Genomic DNA, 19,380 nt, shown 5'->3' with positions numbered 1-19,380 from the left:
ATATATATATATATATATATATATATATATATATATATATATATATATATGGAATGATAGGTATGAGGTGGTAGCTCATTTTGCTAAATGAACTATCAAGAGATAAGAATGGTGAGGTCCACACCTTTTGATGTGGCAAGTAAGATGGGTCTCACCACATGGTGATATATGGAAATAATATGTATGAGGTGATGACTCATTTTGCTAAATGTGCTACCAAGAGATAGCCATGTGGTGTGATCCACCTTGCTAGTCATATCAAAAGGTGTGAGTCTCATCTATATATATATCTGTTGATAGCTCATTGCTATCAGTCGTCACCTCATAACCATCGATCCCTATATGTGTGTATATGAGAAAAATGAGTATGTTTGGCACCAAGCACAATCTTAGTGTTTGATAGTAAGGTGGATGCATCTCAACTCCACATCTAAGGTTATAAAGTACAAAGAGAAATATGTCACATGTGGATGTACTTTACATCCAACTAATCTCACTCATATATCGTTGAGCACCGATCATGTATGTATGTACGTACGTATGTGTGTGTATACACACGCACACACACAAAATGGGCACGCTTTGTGCCAAGCACAAATTGGTGCTTGGTAGTGATATGATCACTTATCATCCACTCATTTAATCGGCGGGTAACCAAGTGGGGACCATTTTTAAATGTGCACCTTTAAATATGTGGATATTTATATGGCATCCGCATATTTAAAGGTCCACATTTAAAAAATGGTCTTTGTTTGATTACCCACTAATTAAATGAGTATATGAAAAGTGGTCACATCACTACCAAGCACCAATTTTGTGCTTGGTACCAAGCATACCCAATATTCTCATATACACACACTTTTGACAATTGCAAGTCAGATACTTCATGTCTGTGTCAACACAATACTCAAATCTGTATCTGTAAAGAATAGCGGGATAATCATATTCAGCAACGTGGAGAAAGTAAAAGAATGTTGATTCACACAGAGGGCCCAGAGTAAGGCTAATCTAATGTGATGTTAGTAACGAGAAAACCTAGAAGCTTTATCTATAGACAGGGGCATGGATCACAGATGTTGATATACATTCAAATGACGAAAACCTAGTTTTGGAAATACTCTTCTCAGCCTCAGCCCAAATCCAACTCCTTTCTATCTGTTCTGTCCGAGTGTTCTCAAATCTCAACAATAGCTAACAGTACATAATTGATATTAAGTAAACAAAAGATAAGTTACATATGATTGGCTGAAGAATTGCATACCTCAGAAACAAATGCCCCCACATGTGAGTTGTCCTTAAAGGCAGTCTTCGGTACATGGATAACCAAATGACGTGAAAACTTTTCTATCAAACAAAAGAATTATTATGACAAACTGCTTATGAGATAAAAATGAAAATCAGTTATATGTCATCTTGTGTCATAAACTTCACAGAAAGTCCATCTAAACAAGTGAAGATTAATCATAACGAGAAAACCTTCAAACACTGCCTACAATTTTCCAAAGCAAATAAAAAATACATTTCGCATAGCACAAGTCAATACTTTTAGGCAAAACATAAGAAGCTCAGAAAGGTTAAGGTAGGAAAATAGGGTGCTAAAAATAAAATAAGAAAAAAATTTATAAAAGAATAAAACCTTTAAAGAAAAGGTAAGCAAATTTATTGAGTGCTTGATCCAAAGTGAAGTTTATTTAAAACATTTAGAATAAACAACAAGGATACACACAAGCTCACATACTTAGTTGAACAGGAATTGCAGTTGACAGCAAAGTTGGTAATAGTCAGCGATGGGTTTCCTATCAAGGCTAGATTATGAATTGTCAAAACATATTTGATTGATCATAAACTGGGATACATTAATATTTTCATGAGATTGTTAAGGTTTGTTCAGAAAATAGTGAGTGAAAGAGAAATGGAAGAATGAAGCATCTCGATAATGCATTGACAGTGAAATTTTAAGAAATTAGCTCTCATAAGAAACTCTGCGCTGGTTGACAATGGACTGGTAGCCTAAACGTCTAAAAAGTGTCGTAAGATTATCAATATACCTAAGCATTTGAACAGTTGAATAGTATGCATAATAAAGCATGATAGATGAACAAAAGCAATATCAAACCCTAATTTTAAAGTGCTAACTTCACAAAAACTTATGTGCCAATTTGATGCCATAAAAGAGGTCTAAATTGAGCTCAGCATTTGGTCAAACAAAGTATAAACACATACCTTCAGTAGATGAATCAAGCTCTAATACCCAATCTTCATTTCCTTCAATAAAATATTTGTCGTATAGGGCTTTTAAGGTGACAGATATTAAGATATCTACCATCTCATCTACATTGCTGCTGGAGTTGACTTTCTTACTGAATTCTAGATCAAAATACAAGTGGCACGGCAAACCCTGAAAATTGTTAATTCTAAATTTGAAACTAAGAAACAACCTTAAGATGGAAAAGGGAAAGAATTAACAGGAAATCAAAACCACTATAAAAGAAACTGTCTCAGGGGTCATCACAAACCCGACTGAAAAAACTGTGAAGTTCATAACTTTTTAATATCTTCTTAGAGATTGGATATACGTGATTATAATGGACATCTGTAAACAAGCAAATTAGCATTGGACAACTTTTTCAACAAAAATAAATAAATAAATAAACTTTTATTGCAGTTCAGTATATAGCTCATGCATATTCTGATTTGTGAGTTCACTGCAAAGATGAAAATGGTTCAACTATTGGATTTAACTGACAGAATTCATGTGTCTATTTATATTGGCATTGCTTACAATTTGGAGGAGTCTTGACTCTTTTGACATATGAGGAGGCTTCAAATTGGATGGACAAACAAATCACTTAAGAAGGATATGCGATGAAATATTTCATCAAAATAGGACAACAATCACAATCTTGGGAGAGAAATTGAAGCCTTCACCTTCAATCATTTCCTTTTTTATGCTTTCCATAGTTTATTTACAATTTTTTGAATGGTGGAGCCTTCACCTTCAATCATTTTCTTTTTTGTGCTTTCCATAGTTTGTTTACAACTCTTTGAATGGTGGGAGACATCTGACAGGCCCATTTACTCACTAACAGAGTCAAGGGGTTTGAGGTATTCAGATTTAGAAATAGAGGAGAAGGGTTTTAAAGTAAAAGAAGTGATCTTACTGCTTGAGTTTTCTAAGTCAAACGCAGAAAGGTACAATTTCATTTAACTAATAAGAACTCCACCTAGAATCACAGATGACAGATCTCCAACCTTGCCTCAATCGATATTTTGAGACTTAGCAGTACATAACAATTTGCTTTAACAACAGAATATGCTTTTTTTTTCTGACGGTCAAGAGAATAGTCAGGTACTGCCAACCTTCAATAGAATTTACATTGTCTTACAAGATAGTAGAAATAATGTAGCTGACCCCACTCTTATAAACTGCAAATAAGCAGCAGCGGCTGAAACAAGTCATTCTTTGAACACATACCAAAGCCAAATTTTATAGAGACAATTGAAGTTCACTAAAAATTTTGTGTCCATTTGAAAGACCAAACCTTTAGGCAATAAATTCATTGTTGGAATAGAGTCGTGTATGGTTGTGTCAATAGTTAAGTTTATTGGAAAAAGATGCAGTGAAGTAATTAGCTGGAACTAATAGCTGCTGGTAGTGCAAATGATGGAACTTTCATTCCTTCAGACATTCAAAATCATTTTATGGTAACACACTTACAGAAGTTTATTTGGTATATAGTAAAAATGAGGAACTTCCAGCAGTCAGAAAATAGGAAAATCATTGTGTGTTAGCTGGCACGTAAGAAATGCTCATAAAGTGCAAACATTCGATGAGTTGGAATCAGCTGTACTTAAACCTATCAGCCCGTGTTGCATCAGTAAAAGAAGTTTGAATAAGGAGACCTAGACCAATTTCAGCTGGAAATAAGAAAAATAAGTGGGAAATTTTAACTTTATCTGAACTTAAGGAGTTAAATGGACCATATCATCATGGTAGTTATGCCAAGATATATATCTGCGAGCTATGCTCTAAACTACAAGGATCCTGCCAAAAAAGTCCATGTGGCTGCAGGATGACAAATATTCAGATCGCCAGGCAATTTGTTACATTCTTATGTAAAGAATAGTAAGTTGTATGCTTCATGTCATTATTATCCAATAATGTGTGCCAGTGATCCGTCATCTCATGTAAAGAGAATAAAAAACATCAAGATACTTGAAATACAGAGGTTCAGGTACAGTCAGTTATAAGAGAAGAATAAATACTGGATGAAGCTCCACTGCAAGACTTTCTTGTTTCTTCCTTTCATGCAAGCCAATATACCCCCCACGCCACTCCCCACCCCACAAAATAAATAAATAAATAAATAAATCACCCACCCTCCCTCCCTGAAATTCTCAAGCTCAACTGTACAATTAAGTACTGATTTATGAATCGACAAAGTCCTTTGAGGTTTCTGTAATAAAGAAAATTCATTCTAGTGAAAATACTCAACTATTTCTCCTAACCACATATTTTCAAAAATAATTGTAATAAGGAAACTCATTACCTCTTGAATAACTTCATAATGGTGGCGCTGTCTGGGATCCATATTTTTGTACCTGAAAGAGAAACAATAATCTGAGAATAGCACCGCAAATGAGGTACTTGAGAGTATTTGTGGAACATGAACATTTTTTTGTGACTGAAAATGAACAAACAGAAGAAGAATGACGGGATATTGATAAGAAGACAAAACAAAAAACAACTTCAATATATCAATTAACTAAGGGAACTTCAACCTTCTCCAGAACTCATCATACGTAGATACAAGGAACCTTCTTTGCCCAGTCAAATGGTCTTGATAGCTAAAAACATAAGTCTGTGTATGTGTTTTAGCAAATTTCACAGCCTCTTCTTGTCTTGGAAAAGTAGCCCAAACCTCCTCCCTATATAGACAAGGAAAAAAGGGTCGAATTAACAAGTGGAGTTACGCGCACAAAGAATTTGTAATGCTTGATACCTTGGAATCAATTTATTCTGTTCTCTGAGATCACCACGAATTTCATGCAACAATCGCAATAATTGTGATGGTTTCTTAACAGGTGCACCATGTGGTGAACCATAAAATACAATTGGAGATATATGTTTGCCATTTCTGAACTTGATTGCTGCAGAAATTGATCCACCAAGCTGAAAAGGAAAAACAAATAACTATACACAGTTATGTACAGTTTTTCGGAATCAAGTGCTTACAGACTGAACAATCTTAAATAAAAGTCGAAAACACTAGCTTTGGCTAATATGTTTCCTTATTTAACGTGTTGAATCAAAGAAACCAATCCCATCCTGCAAACCATTCACCCCCACCACTGCCCACCCAGCACTCACCCGAACATACAAAAATGAAGAAAAATAAAACAGCAACATTCTTCTGAAGTAGCACATGTTGAACTGGAGAAATTAAATAGGAGTACCGACTGCCAATCTCATGGCAAAGGAGAACGTATTGATTTTATAACCAATTGTAATACTGTAACCATGCACTAGAAAAACATCGGACTAAAATTCTCTAATAGAGAATGCGGTACATTAACCCATTGAACCAGACCCAAAGTTAGTGGGCTAGGCTAGAGCATAAAAGATATTAGTTGCAATCAGACTGATTTGATTGACCTGTTTAACAACTAGATTGGCTTTAGGTCATAACCATTTACCAGAAGTACCCAATTATGAATGATATTGATACCTAACGCTACCCTAAGCCAGGAACAAACTCCCCATGCTATTCATACTTCATAGTTGACCAGTTACATTTTCTTTCCTTCATAGACAACCTATTCCAAAGTTCTTTCATTCAAAGCATCACTTTGATTGGTTTGAGATCTTTGCCGAACCTGAATTAATATATATTATTAATACTGCTGATTCCCTCCAGTGTTCAGTGCATAAGCTTTTGTCATTCATGTTCCTACATCCAAGTGGCTGTGTGCGCCGCTAACATATTCGTATCTGCTGAAAAGCAGTCACCACTAGTTATTGAATTAGAAAGAACTAAACAGTAATTGTCAGCAAACAGAAAGATAATAAGACCTTCTCCCAAGGATTTTGAAAATGTTCACTTTGTCTCAATAGATAAAACTATTTACTATCATCTCTTACAAATTAACATAGTGGTTTGAGCATGTGAATGCAAAGCCCCCAACAGTGGGTTCAAATATAATTTGTTTCTGGCCAGTTAACATAATATAATCATTTTCTAAAACTTTTCTTAAGTCTTGATTACTTAGGGTTATTTAATTCAGCAGGTATGTCTAGGGATGCATTTGGTTCAGATACTGTTCTGATGACACTTACCATATCCATATCCGCTATCTATAAAGGATTAGGTCGGTAAGAACAAATCATAACCATATCCACATTAAATGGAAATGGATACAGTTAAGATATAGAGAAGTGAAAAACAGACACAAATCGCTTATATAGGACACAGTATGACTCGGATATGAATCGGATATGACAAAAAATATCATGTTAATTGACCAGCAAAAGTTTCAGTTAAAAAAAGTTCTTTCAGATAGTAAAACCTCATGAAATTTCAACTACACTAACCTAAGTAAACCTCACAAACCTAAGTAGAAGACAATAATTCAAACACAAAGTGCTGCAAATTTTTCATCTTTTATATCCATTGATAAAAAAAATTGAATTATAGTATAATATAAATAAGTCTAAAATGTACAATTGATTACCTCAATAAAAGCATAATCCAATAAACTAAAAACATATGACCAAATCTCAAAGCGCATGCATATGTTATCAAGATAATTGAAGATAAAGTAATATTCATATTTGTAATTGTACCAAATCCATATTCAAGTTCATATCCAAATCCATATCCGAGTACTTATCTGAATCCGTATCTGAACTCGAAAATCCAAACCGTATCCGGAATTTAAGCCGATATCCATATCTAAAACTACATCTGACCAAAAATCCAAAACCGTACCCGAAATGATATCCGTATCTGACTAGTTTCAACTTATGGCTACCATATCCATATCCATTTTGGATACATTTGCGGATCAAATAGGATATATTTCGCCCGTTTTGCACCCCTAGGTATGTCAATGGATCCACACCGAAATTGGATGATGTAAAGACTACTTGTCACTTGCGCCACATAATGAGATATGTCTACTTCCGAAATTACCGAGTGTATATCAATGACCCAAATCCTACATGTTCTACATATGGATACAACTTATTGTACCAACATACAGCCGTTACAAGAAGCTTTGATACTATGACATAGGGTTAAGGCATCAGATATTTATAACAATTAATGATGTCCATAAGAGAATAACATGTGATAGCTGAAATCCAAGTACTTCGAAATGAAGGGGATTAGAACATAAGAAAATAGTATGGTGACAGCAGATAAATTCACAATGTACACTTCGAAAGTTATTATATTCACTCAAGGATAATAGATTATAAATTGATGAGGGTCAAACCAACGTTTATAGTAACATTGACTCTTTATATATATCTATATATATCTATATATATATATAGATATAAGCAATATTCTGAGTCTGAGCCTGTGCAACTTTTTCGTAACCATGATTTGACAAATTCTCTAAATATCAAAACTAAAAACAATATCTTGACTCTATGTAAATAGTTCCCATAACATATTGAACTGTATTGACTGACTTAGGGATTGACCTATTACCAACAGCCAAATGGGAAAGATAATAAATTTCCTTCTAAAAACAAACCGGCTTAATCAATTAAAATTTCACATGTGGATCCAAAAACTACATCCTATAGGTTACACAGTGATGAGCCAAATGCTCCAATTTTAAAAGAGCCAACCAGCCCGATATCAACATTTATTTAAAAATAAAATCTAAATCGTAGAGGTGTAATTTACCTTCTCACTCTTTGGTGAATCCTGAGCCTTTTGCTTAGAACAGCTTGCCACGGTTGCCTTGTTGACTGAATATGACGCCCCATTTGTTAGTCTAGCCCTTGGTTTTTTCACAAGACTTTTCCTTTTCTTTGAGACAGGTTCTTTATTTTCCCACCCCCAAAAAAAAAGGGAAAGATAGCAAAATATATCACCATAAAGTTAAAACATACGAAAATAAACCAATATCCATGAAGAACTCACCAATAATTCTATATTCTATTAAAATTAGCAAAATATCCCCATGTTCATTACCAATAATACTATGTCTTGCCTGTAGCAAACACAACAGCAAGAGCTCAATCACCACTAAGACAAAATCTTACCTACATATAAATCCAAATCACATCCTAGCCAAATATAAATCCAACAATAATATATTCTATGATTTGTCCTCAAATTTCTCCTTACGATTGCTTTCCAGGTTTTAATGCTATAATAAGTGCAAATATCATCAGAACGAGAACACACAAGGCATATGCATTCCAGTATATGAGATGCGTCCACCAAGAAAACACAGTCAAAGAATTTAAAACTGCTAAGAAGAAGTCCAATAGTTGAATACACAATACCGGAGAGAGTCATCATAAATAAGTTAACAATGTGAGGTATCTTGAATGTCTCTACAACCACGACTATTACTAAGAAACCTGCGATAATATCGAGAAATGATGTTAAAGAGGTAGACCTTATAGTGGCCCTCTTATCTTCATCTTGTTTCTTGTCCTCCATCTTCTTCAACAACTGTTCAGCTAGCCTATTAGCTTCACTTCTGCTATTTTCATTCTCTTCAAGCTTGTTCTTTTGCTTCTCATCATCCACAATCTTCTTCAATTCATTGTCAAGCATGTCTACCTTACTCTTAGTCTCAGCCTCTATCTTCTTCAACAAGTCATCAAGTTGTTTAACCTCACTCTAAGAGATGATAATCCCCTCAGTCACGTTCTTTTGCTTTTCAGTGTTGTTATCAGACTTTTTCTTCTCCATCTCGGACATTCTTGTTATATATCTTTTTTGCGATAGTATTGGTTATTTTACATCTCCTACCATTATAATTATACGATTGTTCTCCTCCCTTATAGCAATTACAAATGGATGGTTTGCATCAGACTCCTCTTTAATGCTAGTATCCTTAATTATCAAAGTGTTTGACTTATTTCTTGTACCAGACTTTCTTTGACTTTTCCCTCTTCTTGCATGTGGATTGCCAATTCCTTTGCTCCTAGACATATTACATCTTTCTTCATTTTAGGGAGGTGTATGTACTGAAAGGAAGCTCAAATTTGAAAATAAAATTGGCTAAAGAGCAGTATTTTAAATATCGGCCGATAAACCGATATTATCGGTGATTATCGGTTTTGGGGGTCTTCCGCTTAAGTTTAATTTTAAATCGGTTATCATTTTTGGATGTTTATCGGCAATAATGCGGCGATAAAGTGAGTTATCGGCCGATAATGTTGGCTCAAAATATCAGAATTATCGGCCTTTGGTTTGGGCTTGGGTTTTGGTTTACTCTTTAGATGTTTAAAAATTATTAACTATTTGTTGTTTTTGGAACTTTGTTGATTGGAGATTAGCTTATGTTTGTTTATGAAGATTGACATAGCTCATAACTATTAAATCACAACTTAGTAAGTTAGTTTATAATCTCGTGATTACAAAATAATTATGTTGATGATTCTTTATTCTTTATGTTATCTTATTATTTGCTTGTATGTTATTCCCTTTTTAGTAACTATGCAACCGAATGGTTTCATCGTGCGATCAAGAAGCAATGTTCTACCATTGCTTAATGATCCTAAACATGATTATTTATATTTTGGTATGTTTATATTTTATTAAGTATGGTTAGATTATATTTTAGGATATTATATTATGTATATACACCATCTGGTAATATCACTTTGATAAATATTACTTATCCCCGATATATCCATGATATCCGCTATCCGATATGAATTTTGATCGTCCGATAAATCCCCGATAACCGATATTTAAAACCTTACTAAAGAGGATCTTTATAGGCAACGTTTAGCTATAACGGCCAAACGAAGGTCATCGCTATTCGTGCAGTTATTTCTAGCCCAATATGCACCCTAAAACTCCAGAGTTTGGAAGATGTATCAACCAAGAAGTAATCTTTAAGTGAACCAATGTCTCCCTCCAACAAGTGAACAAGATCTCGGAATCATACGGTAAGAAGATGTATATTGCAAACCTCCTAGTGCCATTCTTGATCTTTTTAAATAGCAACTTTAACACCTAGAAAGACTCATTTTCAAAATAGTTGTAGGCGAGAACTCATCATGAAAGGAACTATGACGATTTTATCATTATCTAAAAAGAACGTGGTAGAATCATCATCTTTATGGTGATATGTTTTGAAATCTAACCTTGATCTCTTCAATGACCTGACACAAAAATTTAGAAAGTGAACATTGGTAACTAAGCTTAGAAAGTGATCCAGACACTAAATCATTCACTTGACGACTAAGCCCCCTATTCAAAGTTATGTCCAGACCAACTTAGTTTGCTCCATTTAACATCTATTATCTGACTTCATTAATGGATAAATTATTAGTTCAACTTATCTTATTTTGCCATTGCTTAATAGCCCTCAAAGCCAATAAGGGAAGCAACTCTTTGTATGAGAACGAAGTTCACCCAGAACATGCCGATCGAATTGATTGCAAAGTCTTTAGTTCAACAAGACACTGAGATTGTAGGCTACAACTTGATTAAGTTTGATGGAGTATGCGACAAGAAGCTAGCTCTCCATCCTGAAGATAGAGATTCTACCACATTCTTATTGGACAATAGTAAAGTTGCCACAGTTCCTTTCATAACGAGCTCTCGCCCACAGCTAATTCAAAATTTTGAGTTTTTTCAGGTGTTGAAGTTATCATTTAAAAAGATCGATAATGATACTAAGAGGTTTGTCATGTACGTCTTCTTATCATAAGATTCCAAAAGAGTAAATGATCTTGTTCACTTGTTGTAGGGAGACACTAGGGCACTTGAAAATTACTTTCCCTTTGATACAACTACCAAACTCTAGACTTTTAGGGCGCCAATTGGGCTAGGAAGTAGGTAAGATCCCCTCAAACCAATTTTATTTTCAAATTTGAGCTTTCTTTTGGTACATACACCTCCTAGGGACGAGAAAATAGGTAATATGCCTAGGAGCAAAGAAAAAGAACCAACAATCCATATGCAAAAAGAGGGAAAAGAAAAAGCAAGTCTAGCACAAAAAACAAGTCAAACACTTTGATAATTAAGAATACTAGCGTTAAAGAGTTTGATGCAAACCGTTCATTTGTGACTACCGTTAGGAGGAGAAAAGTCATACAATTATAATGGTAAGAGTTGTAAAACAATCAATACTATCACAGAGAAAGCATACAACTAGAATGTCAAAGATGGAGATGAAGAAGTCTGAGAATAACACTGAAAGTTATAAGAACATGACTGAGAAGATTGCCATCTAAGAGTGAGACTGAACAACTTGATGACTTGTTGAAGAAGATAGAGACTGAGGCTAAGAAAGGGGCAGACATGCTTGACGATGTATTAAGAAGATTGAGGATGAAGAGAAGTCAAAGCAAAAGAACAAGCCTGAAGAGAATGAAAACAGTAAGAGTGAAGTTGATAGGTTGGATGAACAGCTGTTGAAGAAGATGGAGGATAAGAAATAAGATGAAAATAAGAAGGCTATTATGAGGTCTACTTCTTTAACAATATTTCTTGGTTTTATTGTAGGTTTCCTAACAATAATCGTGGTTGCAGAGACATTCAATGTACCTTACTTTTAAATTTATTTATGGCGACGCTCTCCGATATTGTATGTTCAACTATTAGACTTCTTGTCAGCAGTTTCCAATGCTTTGAGTATGTGTTTTCTCAGTGGATGCATCTCATGTACTAAAAGGTATACATCTTGTGTGTCCTCGTTCTAACGATATTTGCACTTATTGTAGCATTCAAATCTAAGAAGCAGTCCTAAGGAGAAATCTAAAGACAAATCATAGAATAATGTTGTTTGTTGGATTTATATTTGGTTTGGATGCAGTTTAGATTTATATCTAGATAGGATGTTGTCTTAGTGATGATTGAGCTCTTGATGTTGTGTTTGCTACATGCAAGGCATAGTATTATTGATGATGAATATGGTGATAGAATTATTGTTGAGTACTTCATGAACATTAGTTTGCCTTGTATGTTTTCACTTCACTTGTTTACTAGTTTGTGACACTATCTTCAACGGTTCCCATGAAAGCTGCTTTCACTGTTTTAAAAAACCTCCGCCTAGTCCGCTTAGGCGTACGCCTAGGCCTAGGCGGTACCTAGGCCGCCTAACTAGCGCCTAGGTGGTATTTAGGCTGCCCACCTAGATATTACAAGCGTTTAGGTGAGCATTGCCTGCTTACGTAGATTGCACCCTGTAGGTCTTGATTATGATTTTATGTGTCGTAACATACACGTCCTCCAAACTCCGTTAACCTCCAAATATGAACACCTTCACTACCTCCTCCGATCTTCAGCAAAACCTCATCGACCGCCACTTAAATGAACCACTTAAATGAAGAAAAAAAAAACGCCCAGAAACCGCTTAGGCGCCCGCCTAGGCGACTAAGCGTTGGGCGCTAAGTCCGACGTCTAGAAGCGCACAGCGTTTAATGTAACATTGGCTGCTTTCCTCGAAGGCCAAGAGAATAAGAAAAGTTTATGGCAGATAGAGGGGTACAAGTAAATGATTAATTTGTGCACAACATCTTTGAGAATGTTGGGCTATTTCAATTTGGATATGAAGCATATAAAATATTTTCTTCTAGTCATGTTATGTATATAATTGAAGGAATGTTGCTAAGTTTTTGGTCTTATTGCATCAGTAAAACATTTGGTTATTGTAATATGATATTTTTAGCTTCTATTTTTGTTCATCGAAAAATAGATAGCTAATTGTTTTTTGATAGTTACTCTGTAATCGTCTTTAATATTATAATTAGATGCATTCAGCTAAGGTCTTGGTCCATGAAGCCCAGCCTCTTATTATATTCGCAGCGCAATTAATTTTGTTGATAGTTTTCTCGTTTATAATTGGGTTACATATAAAATTTATTCTCTAAACTAAGAACTAAGGTTGTAAGGTGAACAAATAATAGAAGACTAGAATTTGTAATCCCAACTATAGGAACCAAACATGGGATTGAAATTTTGGGCATCAAAGTCCCAAAGTCTTTGAACATGTAACCAAACATGGAACTAAGACTTCTAATCCTAGTACCGCCTAATCCCAATCCTAACCTAAGTCCTAAACGGACTCTCATCGTGAACCAAACGCTGCCTAGATATCAAGACTAGAAACAATATTCCAACTCTATGTAAATAGCTCCTATAATATATTGAACCGTATCAAGTAACTTAGGGATCTACCCATTACCGGTTTGCAAACAAGAAAGATGACCATGGTACCGAAATTTCCTTCTTAAAACTAACGAGTTTAATTAGTTAAAATTTATGTGGATCCAAGAACTACATCCTATAGGTTACGGGGTGATGAGAGAAATGCTCCAAATTTAGAAGAACCAACCAGCTCGAGATCAACATTTATCTAAAAATAAGATCTTAATTGTAGGTGTAATTTACCTTCTCACTCTTCGGTGAATGATGATCCTCTTGCTTAGAACAACTTGCCGTAGTTGCCCCGTTGACTGAAGATGATTCCCCATTTGCTGAGCTAGCCCTAGGTTTCTTCACAAGGCTTTTCCTTTTCTTCGGAGCAGATTCTTTATTTTCCACAAAAAAGGAAAAATTAGAAAGAATTAAAGAAAATAAGCAATGAGCAATAGAAAATTAGAGTTTGAATATCGAAGCTTACCGGGCGTTGAGAGCCCGCATTTGAAGCAGGCAAAAAGACGATCAACGTCGTCTCTTGGATCGCTCGACATGGGGTAACGATTTTACTTCTCTCTCTTCTTCTTACAGTAAGATTAATTTGTATTTGCCCCTTTTTTGGCTGTTTTTCTAAATGAGCGGAAAAAAAAATTATTAGAAATTCCCATGGGTTTGGGCTTTGATTATGGATTGAAGAACAATTTCTATTGTGACGGTAGCATGTATAATACATTGTGAGTAAAATATAGGTTATGAAATGTCAGGATTTATTGTTGTATAGATTAGAGCAGTTTGGGAAGAGCCCAAAGTCATTAGAAGGTTGAGTTTTGTTTGTAGCGTGCAATGTTTGTTATTCAGTTCATGCAATCTTCTAGTGATCATGGACATATACTAGTCTGTGATGTCTTGGAGATATGCTAGGGATTCACATTAGTCAAAGTGTCATATTTACAGAAAAGGCAACGTTCTGACGGATAGAGCTGATAATGAATGTTGAAGAGAGCGAAAGAATTTTGTTATGTTCTAACCTCATACTGAAATTTTATGTAGGGCATTAGATAGGGATGCCCATGAGGTTGACAATGATTATCGAGGTTTTGTAACTTAAAAAAAGATTTATTGCCTTTCTTTTATTACATCCAAAATACTAAAAAAATTATCAGATATAATATAGTTTGAAATGTTTTTTGACCTAAGATCAATATGGCAGGTTAAAGAGTAGGTTTCTGTAGGCTTTCTATAATTAAGTTGCTTACTTTACAGCATCAAATAAGAATTACTCGATTATCAATTACAACTCAATAAATAGCACCTATTACTAACCTCAAACTTGAATTTAAATATAGTGTCAATCCCAGTCATACTAATCCTTTCTAGCTTCAAATATTGCATGATTAAAGATAGTGCCCTCTTTTTCTTTTCTTTTTCATCTTCACTAATACATGTATTTTGCTCGTGCTTGCATGGGTGAGTTTTATTTCATTGGTTGAACATCTTATTGTTTGGTCTTTATGGGTCATTCCTTGATTATGCTTATGCTTCTAAATTGAATCGCACTGAAAAAGATTTCTCTAGTCTGTTGCTCCTTTTTCTATGTTTGATACATACTCCATCTCTCTTGAATATAAGCATAGTGGCTATACCATTTGCTATAATACATGGCTTATACAAATGAATATGATATTAAATCTTAAATTTTCCCATAGTTTTTTGAACATATTACGTCAAATGAAAAGTAGATTCAATTATATTAAAAAATTCAAAATTTGACAACCTGAGCCAAACTTTTTCTTCGATAGCTTGAAAAAGATATTTCAAATTCCCTCATTTATAATATCCTACTATTTCATAAAATTTTTAAAAAAAAAGAAAAATATTAGAAAAATTGACTCATTGAATTGGCATGTAACACATCGCGTTGTCGAAACCGGAAAGTAGTTTCCATTATCATTTTTCGAATGATGAGAGATTAGATAGATTATTTTATCTAATAGCATTGAGGTATCTCTGAGTTCTAGTTAGCTAAGTAGGAGTTCTTACAAGGTTTTATATGTTAAAAAGCCTAAATGGGTTCTAAGTCAAAAGCAGGCAAAGCATTAGTCAATCCGTTAAGCCACAAATCCTTATATAATGTCTAGATAGGCCTAGAGATTAGAATTTTTTAGATCTCTGACATCTATAGAGCTACCCAAGCAAGGAGGAGGAAGAGGAGAGCTTTTGCACACTGTTCGTCAGCTTCGTGATCTTCTTTTTTCAGTGGCAATGCTTTTAAGAAAGTACTAACTTGATATCTTTTTGTCATTGACTCTTTTATACATTTAAATTCTTGATATTAAATCTCAATCCATCATGATAATCTATGTTCTTTTTTGATATATGATCATATTCATATCGATATTTTAATGGTAGAACATTCACGTATGGATGATAATTTTGACCTAAAACTCTAGAAATCTATGGAAAATCAGTAAATCAATTTTATTTGTGCTGGTGATATGTATCATAGTTCATTTATCACAAAAATATGAATTTTTATGAAGTTTCAGGAAGTTGTTTAATACCCTAGATCGGGAAAAAAAATCTTATTTTTACAAAACCATGATCCATGATATAATTTCTATGCATGACAGATTCGTGAGTTCATGTTGAAAAGGCATAGAAAATTATCCTTGAGAATAGCATGAGAAAGATATGTGAAACCCTAGGTTGAAATCTGTTAAATTATGCCAAAATCTATAATTCAAACGTCTAATTGTGAAATTTAGCCGTCTGGTTCAAAAATCAGACGTCAGCTGTCTCTGTATTTGTTTTCTGAAAATTGGTTCTCTATTGTTTTAAATTCAAATACCTAGTCAAAAATGTTGGACGTCTAGAGCATAAATCAGATGTTTGGTTTAAAAGTTCAAGTGCCGGAAAGAGCTTGTATTTTTGTGTTTTATAAGTCATTTGACTCCGTAACTTTTTTCCATGACTTGAAACTTTGCAAACACTTCTGTTAGTGAGTTTTGAATGCGTTTAAGTGTTTATTTGCTAATTTAGACTTTTTCCCTCTCATACTTATCTAGTTGAACTAAATTTTTGATGAAACATGATTCTCGAATTGGAATCATTAGCCAACTTGATATTGATGTTTTAATAATGTGGGCAATATCCTATGATGATTCTTAAGAGAATAGGTCAATTATAATGAATTATACACGTATCCTTTTGGATTACACATGTAACCCACAGAAATTAGGAGTTTAAATATCCGACATTTGCCTCAATCAACGTGATAAGCTTTTAACTGAGATGGTGGTGGGCGCAAAAGGTGCAAACTTATTGCCTACGGGTTTGTGGATATTATATGTTTAATTTTTCTAACTCTTAGAAATTTTATACTTCTTGCTAAGTACTGAGGGATGATGAATAGAGTATGAGTGTGGGGATTTGCAACCTCCATGCTTTTGTATTTTGAATTTCTAATTCAATAGTTAGTCGTGCAATATAGAAAAGCTGAGATTAAACAACACCGTGTAGTATTGTAATTGCTTTAAGATAAATTGATATGAAAAAGTTGGATTTTTAAATGGGGAGAATAAATAATCATTTGACTTTTTAAGGTGTGAGATTTGTTTGGCCATTTTGATGAGTTTGCTAGAATTCTGTTGGATTTATGAGTTGTGATCTTTGTCCACCTTAAACTGACCTAATTATTATTTAATCTCAAATGACAAAAATTTAACTTAAGAATGTTAGTAATTGTGATATGATTTGCGCATGCTTATATGACACGTATGAGATGAGTAATGTGACATTTATTTTCTTTAAATCTGTATTTTGTGAAATAGAGGGTCGATACTCTGGTATAGATTAAGAATTTATTTTTGGCTAGTATCTGCTCAGTTATGTTATCTTTTCGTATTCATATTCAGCTTTTGGATTCTCTCATTCTTGGATCGTGATGAATATATCATTTTTGAGAGTCTTTCATTTGATTTTATTCGTATAGTGATTCATATTTTCACTATTCCGTCATTTGGATCCTATCCTTTGACAGATTCTTGCTATTATCTGCTTTGACGGATTTGCTTTGTTGTTTTGTTGTTTTGCTTATCATTTTTAGGAGGTTCGTGTACTTCAGAATAGAGAGTGGTTGAGTCCAGAACAATGGTTATACATGTATATGTTGAACTGATTTTTTTAGTTTTTGAAATGAATTTCTGTCTTAAATCGTTTGCTTACAGATTCTTCGATAAATGACTTTTTATAGAATATTTCTCGAAAATTGATATTTTAAGAACAAACATGCAGTTAAGAGGCTTAAATATATAATTTGGATATTGTTATTGTCTAGGTGGTGTGCTACCAACCTAATCATGAGCTGTTTAGGTCTCAGGGCGTGACAGCATGGATTCTTTTTGTTAATATCAGATAACCCCTTAACTTTTTTAATACCCTAATGGGCTCCTGCCTAATTTTGGTCAATTTTCAGATAACCCCCTTACCTTTTTTAATATCACAAAACCCTCTTCCTTTTTAGGGTGGTTTTCACAAAAGCCTCCTGAACTTCTTTATTCCACTAAATCCCTCCTAATTGGCTCAATCAACGAAAATAAACTAATTGCTCTTATGTTGCCCACACTAAAAAGATTGGATAGTCAAAATGCATGGATAATTATGCTTAAAAAGGGAAACCATCACATGATTTAAAATCTAGCAATATCTAATCCCCGAATTTGTTCGACTTTTTAAATCAAGGAACTCCCACGTTGTTCTCAATAGGTAAATGAATGTTATAATATAGATCACTATTTCAATGAGTTTGATGGAGACTACATTCTGAAGCCACCTTTTATCACCATCTACAATCTGGATTTGCTACTACATTACTCAATTCTATGATTCAAGGAAAGATCCTTACAAGTTTAATCTTTATCTCCCTCACATTTTACATTGAGCTCGAGAAATCATACTACTAATTAGGGAAGCAATTACTAGAATAATTTTTGCAACTTGTTAGTCCTCCATAAACATCAACATGTAAATAATTTTGTCGAATAGAAAGGAAAACTATCTGCATTCCACAATATTCCACTCTTCAATTTCACACATGAATGAAACCATACTAAAACTTCATTCAAATACGATAATAGCATCAAACAACAACAAACACACACACACACACACACAAACAGACAGAACATAACCATTCCTTGATAATTCCAGGAAATAACCACGAAATTAATGAAAAATTAGAAATTACCCAAGTGTTGCCACTGGAGGAGGGGGGCTGGATGCAACGGTGGTGGATGCAACGCAGGCGAATTTGCTGTTTGAGGAGAAAATCTAGGGTTAGATGGTCAAATTAGGGGTTAGGGTTTTGAGGAGAGAGAGGAGAGTACTTACAGGTTGAGGAGAAGACGGTGAAGTTGAGGAAGATGAGATGGTCGATGGAATTAAAGAGGAGGTGGCGGTTGTCAGAGCCGCGGTGAAGGAAGAAGGGGAGGTAGGCGGAGGACGAGGAGGGAGCAGATTGAGGGCGGGCGGAAAATTTTGGGTTTCTGAATATTTGGGAGTAAGAGATCGACGGGCTAACCGAATGCGGGAAAGAGAAATTTTCTAAACAAACTCATTCATATTTTATTTTATTTTTTAATAAACTCTCTTGAGTTTTTTTATAAAAATCGACTCATTTTGTCTTAATCCGATTTCTAAATAGTCGGATTACCAATCCTGACTATTTAGTGCATAGAATGTTAGGGTTTAGAGTTATAATTAGGGATTTATAACCTCCTAAATAGTCGGATTGTCAACCCCGACTATTTAGGAACCGGATTAAGATAAAATAAGTCTATTTTTGTAAATAAAACTTAAGGATGTCTATTTTTAGAAAAAAAAATATGAATGGGTTTATTTAGAAAATTTCTTTAATATGGGAAATAATTGGATTTTTTTAAAAATTGTTAAAAAACGCCCAAATGGTTATACCATTTGGTCCAACCGTATGGGCCAAAAATTTATCTGTTTTTTTATTTTGGTGAACCCAAAT

At 34.2% G+C, this 19,380-nt stretch overlaps 1 protein-coding gene across 3 annotated transcripts in view; it reads right to left on the bottom strand.

Annotated features, from left to right (window-relative positions):
• LOC109837842 (DNA-directed primase/polymerase protein) overlaps positions 1–18,841 on the bottom strand; it is a 48,494-nt gene extending 29,653 nt beyond the window's left edge. For all 3 annotated transcript variants that reach the window (XR_002246472.1, XM_020406208.1, XM_020406207.1), the window contains exons 1-9: positions 18,738–18,841; positions 18,595–18,660; positions 13,834–13,979; positions 13,602–13,741; positions 5,004–5,173; positions 4,783–4,929; positions 4,551–4,602; positions 2,224–2,398; positions 1,262–1,344 (exon numbers count right to left, since the gene is read on the bottom strand). Coding sequence is in view for 2 of the 3 variants with exons in the window: in XM_020406208.1 (XP_020261797.1) it covers positions 1,262–1,344; positions 2,224–2,398; positions 4,551–4,602; positions 4,783–4,929; positions 5,004–5,173; positions 13,602–13,741; positions 13,834–13,903 (837 nt within the window). In the remaining variant the exon portion in view is untranslated. The remainder of the gene's footprint in view (positions 1–1,261; positions 1,345–2,223; positions 2,399–4,550; positions 4,603–4,782; positions 4,930–5,003; positions 5,174–13,601; positions 13,742–13,833; positions 13,980–18,594; positions 18,661–18,737) is intronic.

Source organism: Asparagus officinalis, chromosome 4, assembly GCF_001876935.1.
Source record: "Asparagus officinalis chromosome 4, Aspof.V1, whole genome shotgun sequence".
NCBI classification, from domain to species: Eukaryota; Viridiplantae; Streptophyta; class Magnoliopsida; order Asparagales; family Asparagaceae; genus Asparagus; species Asparagus officinalis.
Note: the sequence above shows the minus strand (reverse complement) of the source record. Positions and strands in the feature narration are given on the sequence as shown.